The following is an 11,035-nucleotide window of genomic DNA, read 5'->3' on the forward strand; positions in this document are numbered from 1 at the left end:
GTAGAACATATTTACATACATGTGGTCGTGTTTAAGACTACGAAAAAAATAAATTACTATTGAAATATTCCGTTTAATTATAAATGGTCTGGCGAATTTATTTTATTTATCCTATTAACATATTAATATATGATAATTAAGCCAGCTTTAATCTTCTCTTTATCGGATATTCGTGGTTGAAACTATAACTAGTTTTAATTTAAGATAAAAATATTTTAAATTGAAAATAAGAAAAGTAATAAGTTCTGTAAAAATTGAAAAAAAAAATACAAATTCAAATATCCACAGCGAATTAATATAAAATATATACAGTTTCAATCTTATGTGAATATATAATTTGTGAAATGGATTAAATAAAAATGTATCGTTTTCTGTCTACACAAAAAGTATTTAAAAAGTTAAACATTATATGAAGCTATTTAATTTGCTAGGGATTTTGAAATTATCCATGGCGAATTTAGTGAAAGTGCATTGTTCTATCCTGGCAGAACTTGAATGAACGGAGAAAGATAGGACGCATCGCACCGGAAGACGATAAATAAAGCGTAAAAATAACGAAGTGATACCGACATTACGAGAAAAACAAAACGGAGGAGATAATAAAAGGCACAGAACACAAGGGATGGTACAGCAACTATAAGCGGAGAATGTAAAAGTAGATATAACTTTGAAAGAGTGTTTACGCGCCAGTAAGTTTCACGAGTCGGCTACGCCACTGGAAGAGCGCTCGAAATAGCGGCTTGATACCGAATGCACGCTAGTTCTATTGCTATATTCCAAGCGATTCACCGTATTCCATCATACGCGCCGACGGGAAGCACGTATTTATTTCGTATTCAACTACGAATTTTTAGGTTGTTTATTGGCAACGCTATCTATCGTTGCTCCACTCCCCTTATCACTATATTTAACGTTTATCCATCGTATCTGATATCGTATCATTGAATACGTGCCGTTGTCTATCGATACATCCCCAATATAATTTTTAATTCAAAGAAATATCCCTTAAAGGAATTATCTGTCATTTGCCGCACTTTTCAAAACTGGATCTGGTGATATTCGAAAAGTAATACTTGTGCGTATTTATGAAGTTTCCGTTTACGTTAGCCGGATCTATGCTACGTAATCTTCTGAAACAATTTGTGCATTGACGGAGGAATGGGTTTAACGCAATTACATGTTTTCTAACGAACCAGAGGCGACCTGGATTTATTGCACTGGCGGTGAGAAGAATTTCTGGTATGTATTACCACTTCCAATTTTGAATTGTACACTTTATCTCCGAAACGAGTACTTTAATATGTAGATACCTTTTTAAATGCACGTAAGGTTATATTCTCGGCGTTTGAATAAATGTATTAAATTAGTTCGTCTCCACTTTTTAGAAGCATACGTATTTTAAATTGTGAAAACTAAACGTGTTCGATGAAAATACGGTCCTTGACCTCGTTTTGTATTGTATGCCGTTCTAATGTCTTTTATAGGTTAGGGAATGTGTTTATTATGGTATCGTATTTATCGGAAACACCGAATTGTTGACAGTGCTATTATGACCGATAATCGAAATAATTTCGATAGTCAGTTTTTGCCGATCAGTGTTTTGTTTCTGTCATATCATACGAACAATGAATATTGTTCGTATTATCGAGTTGTATACATAGTTCTTAGAAAAATCTGACATCAGCTAACAGGAAGCCCTGTTCATTCTACACTTATACACCTATACGTATTTTTATCGAGAGTGACACCGAGCCTCGTTTATGATCGTGAAATATAAAATCGGAGTACATTTTACGATGTAGTATAGTTTTATACAATTCAAAGTAAAAAAATAGAACGACCAATATGAATGGAAAGCTGCCAATTACTTTTAATATTATTTTTTTTAACGCCGTTGCGCATACAGAGGTAATGAAAAATGGATACCATGACACAGAAGTAGAAAATGTGCTACTAGCGAGAGATACGTTCTTGAGTAGTATGATTCAGAACGTGCTGCCCATATTAAGTATTATATTTTTATGCGTTCCTGCTTTCTTCGTTTCGTAATGTCGCCGTGAATTCCGTTTGCTGTTCCACTTCTTACTCCAGTTTAACTTTTATTATTACAAAAATAGTTTTTACATACACTAGAATTAACAGAATTTTTGTAACAGTTTAATTCAAGACACTCTTAGCTGAAAAAATGTAAATTATTTGAACGAATTCGATTAGCGTTGTTTCAAGAAATATACATTTTTTAATTAACTATAAAATACGTATCACTGCTATGGCAGCTAAAATAGCAATCTGTGTTTTGCATTCTTAACCTTTATCCCAATCTTCTGGTAAATTAAAGTTCTGATAGAATTAACGTGTCCCCATGGTCAAGGTCGGGACTTAATTTGCATGAGTTCGGTCGCGTGTGTGACGTCTGTATCATATTTTAGCAGACAGGCAGAGACAAAATGGTACTATGTATATATATATATATATATCCGAGGGTATCTATATTTGTACATGTTATCAAAAAAGATTGTTAAGCATTGTACGTTCCAGAACTTCATCAATTACAAAGAAAATCTCTAAAAACTATTGTCGATACGAGAAAACGTACTGCTCAATTAAGAAAATGAACAGTATTTATATCAAAGGCAAAAAACTCATGTGTTAAAAGATTTATCTATAATTTCATAACTCCGTGAACATCTATTAATAATGATAGATGTATTTAATTAATATCCTGTTTAACAGTCATTATCTGATCGAAACCTTATGTCATTGTTTGTTTACAGTTATGTGTTTTGATACAAGCTGTTTAAATTTGTAATTTGTGTTTACACTAACACAATGTATATAGAACACGGGCAACGGAATCAGAGCGCAATTCCTCGAAGTCGGTGTCTCTTTATCTCGGTCGTCATGTTTGTTTTCATTGCACTAGTGATGGCACACGGGTCTTTGACTTCTAGCGAACTGGTTGCGTCTATTCATTTAAATCCACGAATGGAACCGTTGCGATAGCTTCTGAATGAACGTAAAATGCACTCTTTCTGGCGCACCGTTAACTGTGCCGGTACGGTGACACCGCTCGGAGGGTTAATGAACATAAAAGACCCATCATTTGAACTTCCGAGATTGAACACTTTGAATTAAGTATTGTATCGAGCGTCGAACGGATTTTAACCATTCACAAAAATTGCATGCCCATGCGCAACGGAAATCGAAATTGTACAGGATATTCCTGAAATAAGGGATCAAGCTTAAGAAACTTATTGCTCTTGAAATAGTAATAGGAAATGATACACAGTCTGTTGCTACCTGTTTATAACATATTTAGGGAAAAAGACTTTATATCTTTTGCAATATTTCTTTTTGAATTATTATGAAGATGAGGGATTAATTGATTAATGATGTTAATGTACAAACACTTCTTTTGTGTCATTCGTTTGGAGAACACTCATTAATTATAAATCCCCCTAAAAATGTATATCTTGAGTGATTCTCTTTTTATTAATTACACAATCAGTTGAAAATTCATTATGGCTAATGAAACGATAATATTCAATGAACTGTATATGTTTAAGTCAAATTTAATTTTTTTAGATTAATTAAGGAAAACGAAGTTCGGTAGAACCTTATTGTCAGTTATCAATTTTTAATGACGCTCAGCCGATAAGAGCGCCTTTAAAAAAATACATTTTCGTTGCGTAAATAGTTCTGAACAGTTACGTATGGTTTTTCCAGCCGACGTGGAACAACGGCACAATGTCGACCACGCTCGTTTAAGGTATCACGAAGCAAATGATGAACCGGTAGACAATGATTTTTCATACGGACTGACTATCGGTATTCAAATTCACACGTGCTTTTATTTCTACCGCTGCTTCTCCACGGCTTTATCATGACGAGTGTTGTTCCGCTCACTGATAAACAACTCCATCAGTTGGTAAGTGAAGCACGTGAGAAACTAAGCAAGATACTTTCCAAAACTTTCTACTAATTGCATCTTATGAAATTCTGGTATGTGTTTGTTGTGTAATAAAGCGAAGTGGTTTCTAAATTTTTAGAGTATCAGTATCGGGAAAGCTGTGAATCCTGCGGAAACCCCAGTGAAGGAGAAACATGTGCGAAGTATCCTTTCTCTAAAATAATACATTTTTTTTTGTTAAATGAAATTTCTGTAATATTCATAATATTAACAGAAATATTGATTTCTTATTTCTCCTACACCTCATGTGTAAAAAATGTATGTCTATTAGATCTTTGAGATCTATAAGCGTTTGCGGACTTTTTGAATTTAGTGTGTATTAACACATTGCGTACGATGCTCTGCTCGTGCAACGCACTTCCGGGGCCCGCACATTTTTAGGCGCTCCAGAAACAATTTATACGATGCATATATGCACTTTTTTAATTCGCATTTGGTATTATATTCACGTAAGGCAGTCTTAAATATAACTATATATTTTTACGGACTTTCTGCGAACTTTGTAATAACAAAATGCTGTACAACAATAAAACACTTTATAAAGTACGATACACGATCGACACAGAGCTACCGATGTAATGGCTATACTGACTGACTGACTTTTATATTCTCGGAATGTCGACATTCATCTTTTTTCGCTAACCATTTATTAGGAGAATACGCGAGACTTCGTTACTCCGATAACGTAACAAGAAAATCTATTTTTAATTTCTTAAATCATGGATTGAGTCGAAGAAACCTGAAAACGAGATATCTCGTCGCCCGGCCACAATGTTCGGCTTGCTAAAGATGAGATATCTCGTCACCCGTAGGCAATGTGTTAATATTGGATCTCTAATCGCAGATAGTACTCATTATATTTTGCAAATATAAAAATGTATTGAGAGTAAATGAATGGACATTCGTTTATTTGTTATATGTTACAAGTCATTTATTATTTTGAATTATATACAAATTGATTTTTTCGATTACACTGTATTATACCTTATAGAAACATAGGCGCGATTATTGGTACATATCAAGAAAAGAGTGGAATGATCTTTTGGATGTACATGTTAAGGCAGCCTCTACAAGAGAATCAAATAGTCGCGTGGAAATTTTGTCATGTTTTACACAAAATACTGCGGGAAGGTCACCCAAAAGTGATTCCAGACTCTCAGCGGTACCGGGCGAAACTAGAGGACATTGGGAAACTATGGCAACACCTTCGAGAAGGTTACGGCCAGTTGATTCAGTTATATATAAGACTGTTGATAACGAAATTAGACTTTCACAAGAGAAATCCACGGATACCGGGGAATCTTCAAGTAACGGCGGAGGAATTGGAAGCTATCGGAGAAAATGACATCAATGTATAGTAAGTTCGTTAGAGAAAATACAAAACCGCTTCGATGATAGACCACTCTTCAGAACTGAATTTTATCCAATTCTGTGGTACGATTTTTTTTCTTTTTCAGTTTTCAAATGTCAGTTGAAATGTTCGACTATATGGATGATATTTTAAATTTACAACGCGCAGGTGGGTATGCGCTAAATCTTGTTATATAGCTCCAACTTAAAACTTCAATGAACTGAAAAGTGTTCTTTTCATTTTGCTTGATAGTTTCTCAGTGATCCTTTTGCTGTGCCAGAGTACACATTTACCAATTCGTAGTTTTGGTTTCAGTTACCACTTCGTTGATGAATACACCTTCGAATTCCATGACCGTTAGCGGGCAGTGTCGACTAGCACCATTAATACCATGCGTCTTAGATGCATCGCAGCTCTATGATTATTGCGTGAAAATTTTATTCAAACTACATAACGCTTTGCCAGCTGACACTTTAGCTGGTCATCGTGACCGATTCTCCAAACAGTTTCATGAACTGAAGAAATTTTATAATACAGTGAAACAAAGGCAGTATTTTAAGTCACTTATAACTATACCTTCGTTACCAGAGGTAAGTGTGCCGTTTTATCCAAATAATTGATCGTTTCGGTAAACACCGTGGACTTATAAAATTCGAGAATAGCGAGTTTTTATTAAAATTTAAATTACGTTTAATTTTATTGTTCTAGAATCCACCAAACTTTTTAATACAATCAGAACTACGGACATACGTCACACCGAGAGTCGTTTTGCCACCAGAAGAGTCTTTGGATAGCGAAACAGTTGTGGATAGTCTAATTGATACATCTGACACGAGTTCGTTACCCGGCGATCAACTGGATTCAACACGAAATGGTTCAATTTCTCCGGACACAATAGCAGAAAGGTAAATCGAGGCATATTTGAAATTTAAACATTATTTTATTATTTGTCTTTGCAATGAAGAAATATTATCATTACTCATTTGGATTTTAGAGAAAGTCTTATCGATCATTTACATCAAGAAAATAGTCGCCAAAGACAAGAACTGCATCGCGTATTGACCGAGCATCAGCAAATTGTGGAAAAGCTCCAGATGCGAGTGACACAACTTGAATCTAATTTGTTTACCAAGGTAGAAACGTTATAAGCAATTGTTGGTATAATGTTAAACAAACACGGTAAATATACGTTTTTTCTGTAAATGTTTAGTGTGACGAGATAGAACAAGAGAAACAAATTAATCAAGATTCTTTGAAGCAAAAGGCAGACATGATGGTAAAAGTTCATGAAAGTGAAGGTTGGTGAATTCAGAATCTTGTATTTTAAAATACATGTGTAATATATTTATTACTTATTCCTTTTTTTCAGTAAAGTATAAAACTTTGGAAGAAAAGTTCCAAAAGCTGAAAGATGTGTATGCGAAATTAAGGGAGGAACATATCAGTTTAATTAGAAAAGTAAAAATTTTATTTCTTGAAATGTTTAAAAATACTACATTAATACTGAATGATTTTATCTTTTATTTTACAGAAAGCAGATGTAGACAAGCAACTTGGGTTACTGAAAATGTCGCAAGAGGAAGCACAACGACGACGAATCGAGGTAGAACGTAGACTCGATGAGCTGGTGCAGGCCCCAGCCATAAATGAACAAGAAGGGCAAAAGATCGTCGAAGCGCAACAGGATTTGGACGACATGAAACAACAACTGGATACCACGAAAGCTGAAAACTTGGTTAATAGCTTTCTTTTGATTCAAAGCTTACGTTACTATTCTTTTATTTCGTTCCGGTAAAAATGTAATATTTTAGGCGTTGATTGCCAAAAATCATTTTATAACTTCTGAAAAAACGGCTTTAGAAGGCGACCTGCATGATTTATTAGCACAGAAAGAAGAGTTAGATTTAAAGATTGAAAAACTAGAAGTTGAGACTGAACGATGCCGCAATGAAATGAATGTACGTGCTGATACTATGCTGTATGAGTTATTGTGTAAGTATTCTTAATTATTCTTTAGCAATGTGCTGATAAATAAATTAGGGTTGTATGCGTAATATTACACGTTTGTTTCAGTAAATTGTATATCTGAAGCAGAAGATATAATACAATATTCGTTGAGTGCTATAGACAATCCAGCAATGTCTGATTTAACTTGCACACCTCAGTACCTTGAACGGTTAGAGGAATCGACAGTAAAATCGTTAGATGTATTAGATGCAACGTATACTGGTTATGTATGCGATACAACGAAAGGAAAAATGCTCATTAAAAGTGCAATACATGTTGCCTATATTTTGGGACTCTACTTGATTCATGCAAAATCTACATCGAATACTTCTATCGATATCGCATTGGGCGATAGTAAGTTAGAATAGTGTTTAAAGTTAACTCTTTGAGTGCTATTGACGTGTATATGTGTCCGGTGAAAGTCATCGCTGTGGACTATACACGCATATATGCGTTGTTCGATCTTTTCAATCTCACACGTGTCCCGGTAACAATTGCAAGTGTATCAAATGAATATACGTGTTTTTTATTTATGTTTTATTTGACGAAACTGAAGAATAACAATTAAAACTTAATTATGCCTTGTATGAATTAACATACTGCATCGATCTTCAGTCGATAAGCTAAGCAAAATAATATCCTGTTCACACGGAACGTTTCGGCTGCGAATATTCAACACTCAAAGGGTTAAATAAAATTCGGCTAATATAGCATTTCTTATTCTACATTACATCTTATTTTAGAATTGACTGATGAATGTAAACAATTAGGAGTACAATCTTTAACTATGTTTAGTTACATAAAAGAAAAATCACCGATGACTGTTGGCCAAATTAATGACGTAAGACAACAATTTAAGAAAATATGTGAACTCGCTGCCACGCTGTCTAGTGGCCAGGGGAACGTTGAAGTAATAGGCAGTTTAGTGGAAAAGGAACTTTTAAGCATGGATAAAGCAATAGAAGAAGCTGCCAACAGAATACAGGTATATTGTGCTTTGCCGTGTTAATTAAAACACTGTTTTGTATGGTAACATATTTCGTAACATTTAATCAGGATATGTTGGAAAAATCGCGAGCTGCGGACTCAGGATTAAAATTGGAGGTAAACGGGAAAATTTTGGATTCGTGTACAGAACTGATGAAGTGTATTAGAAAGTTAGTTCAAAAGTCACGATTTTTGCAAGCCGAAATCGTGGAGCAAGGAAAGGTACGAACTTTGTATTTATTATTATTATTATTATTATTATTATTATTATTATTATTATAAGTGGTTAAAATATTGGAAATTTTTTTAATATTAGGGTACAGCATCTGCTACAGAATTCTATAAACGTAATCATCAATGGTCTGAAGGACTTATATCAGCAGCGAAGGCAGTTGCGATGGGTGCTAATTTGTTACTGTAAGTATAAACGATCTATCGTAACATATTATTTTTTAACTACAAAATGTATTGATGCACACAGGGAAGCAGCAGACAAAGTTGTTGCTGGAAATGGTAAATTTGAACAACTGGTCGTTGCGTCGCAGGGCATTGCCGCGTCAACAGCTCAGTTAGTAGTTGCAAGTAGAGTGAAAGCAAATAGGAATAGCAATAACTTGGCTGCGCTTTCTGAAGCATCGAGGGATGTGACACAAGCAACAGGAAGCGTAGTGGCGACTGCTAAAAATTGTAGTCAACTCGTTGAAGAAAATGGTAATTGTTTCTTTACATACATATAATGCACGAATAAATTTACTTTCTTCGATATTTTCTTCCTTTTTCTTACAAAAGACACATAAGACTAAAATGTTTAATATTTCCAATATTTTATAGATGATTTAGATATTTCTGGGCTAAGTCTGCATCAAGCTAAGCGATTAGAAATGGAGGCGCAGGTTCGCGTACTGGAATTAGAGCAGGCTTTGGAAACAGAAAGATTACGCTTAGCTGCATTACGTCGCTACCACTATCAACTTGAAGGTGAAAAATAATGATTAGTACGTATTACAAGAAAGTTAGTAATTAATATCTATTTTGGATGTTAAATAATTTAAGTTAAACGATTATATTCTTTACAGAGTTGTAAGCGCTACGTAAGAGTTATATTAACTTCGAACTATCTCATCGGCATTAAAAAGTATGAAACGAAACTTTTATCAATGGAAAGTAAACAGTTAAATTTCATCATGAAATAATATATTACGAACGGAGGATCTATCTGAGTTGTCAGAAACGAGTTATTGTAATATTTGCATGTTTAATGTTTAATAAATACAATTTTATTCATTTTTAATGATAATTGAAAATAAGCTAAAGAGAAAACTACTTATTGTTATTCCCTCATACAATTTAATATATATTAAGCTCTTAAACCTTCTTTATAATTGATTATTGGGTTGAACTTTGAATTCTTTCAATGTAACGTTCCACTAATCCAGTCTACGTTAAATGCAATTGAACGTTCAAAGTTCTTCACACAATTCGACTGAAGTAAACTAAATGAATCTCGACGAATGATTTTTTCAATTAATTGGCACATTTAAAATGAATCAACAAACTAGCATTTCAACAATTGAATTTTGTTAGCTAATTAGATAATCAATAATGCACGAGACCATCCATTTCTTATATCAATTTCAATAAGATAATTATCCACGCTTCTCTTTCTACTCTCATTTTTTATTTTGTTTATTTCTAAGCACTTATCCTTATAATATGCTGCCCAAATGAAACAACTGAGATTCATTTATAAGCATCGAGGTTTTATTGTTGTATTACAGCAAAACAGAGTCGACTTGAGAAGTAGATGAAGCAGATTTGAGTAGTTTGAAGCTGACCACAGCGGACTTGAATGAATCCGAGCAGTCTAGGACAGACTGAAACGAGTTGGAACCTATTGAAACGAAGCAAAGTGGATCTTTGCCTTATTGGGTTAAACAGAACCGGTAGAACACATTGAGATATAATAAAAAAATAAAATAAAAATTTAAGAACCACGAGGACAACACGTACTCGCGCACAGTTGGGTAGATCTAGTTGTTTTTCGGATAAAATAACTGAAGAGATAGAGAAAAGGCCAGAATGAGGTGGAATAAAACGAGACAGCTAGTGGGAAAAAACAACAAAAGCAAGAGCGCATGGGAAAACTCAGAGAAAGTGTTAACCCAATGAAAAGAGAAAGTGAAGAGTGTTGGGGTTCACGAGGATTTCGTTTGTAAATGCAAACACTTCAAGGGTAGCACGTTTAGCGATTAAAAGTAGTCACATGGAGAACTGGTAAAAGCATAAGAAGCAAGACATATTCTACATAAAGGCAGGAATAGAATAAAAAATTCGCAGAAAAAGACAAGGACGCGGTGATAGCGCTGTAGCTGCCACGTCGTTAAACATTTATCACATCACTTCGATGTTTCATTAATAAAATGTTCGCTAGAAGTCTGCAATAAACATAGGTTTCGAATTTAACGTTATTGCAATATACAGATCGTTGAAATAAATTAGTTGTATTATTAGAGTTGCAAATTCCATGGAATACCACTTTCCATTAGACTCGTAATCTTTTTCATATTTTGCGCATATTTCAATTTTCTCTCGCATGAATCACAAATGTTACCAACTACCGCGAATGTATTATGCGAACATTTTAATACAAATTATCGGGCACGAGAAGAATTAAATTAAACGAAAGGAAGCGTGAATTGGACGCTCAACGACACCGGGGT

At 34.3% G+C, this 11,035-nt stretch overlaps 1 protein-coding gene across 2 annotated transcripts; it reads left to right on the forward strand.

Moving 5' to 3' along the window:
* Positions 1–519: 519 nt before the first annotated feature.
* Positions 520–9,562, forward strand: Hip1 (Huntingtin interacting protein 1). Of its 2 annotated transcripts, none has more exons than XM_031981757.2 (19): positions 520–1,239; positions 3,727–3,928; positions 4,050–4,113; positions 4,970–5,327; positions 5,428–5,489; positions 5,637–5,911; positions 6,030–6,226; positions 6,316–6,454; positions 6,532–6,619; positions 6,691–6,779; positions 6,853–7,056; positions 7,133–7,313; positions 7,395–7,682; positions 8,072–8,313; positions 8,385–8,537; positions 8,632–8,732; positions 8,797–9,026; positions 9,147–9,310; positions 9,392–9,562. In XM_031981757.2, exons 2-18 carry the CDS (start codon positions 3,884–3,886, stop codon positions 9,302–9,304), a joined length of 2,874 nt encoding a protein of 957 aa, XP_031837617.1. In that variant the 5' UTR covers positions 520–1,239; positions 3,727–3,883; the 3' UTR covers positions 9,305–9,310; positions 9,392–9,562. The 2 variants fall into 2 exon arrangements, with proteins under 2 accessions (XP_031837617.1, XP_076230606.1); XM_076374491.1 differs by lacking the exon at positions 520–1,239 and adding an exon at positions 1,503–1,908.
* The last annotated feature ends 1,473 nt before the right edge of the window (positions 9,563–11,035 follow it).

Source organism: Nomia melanderi, chromosome 2 (assembly GCF_051020985.1).
Source record: "Nomia melanderi isolate GNS246 chromosome 2, iyNomMela1, whole genome shotgun sequence".
Lineage (NCBI taxonomy): Eukaryota > Metazoa > Arthropoda > Insecta > Hymenoptera > Halictidae > Nomia > Nomia melanderi.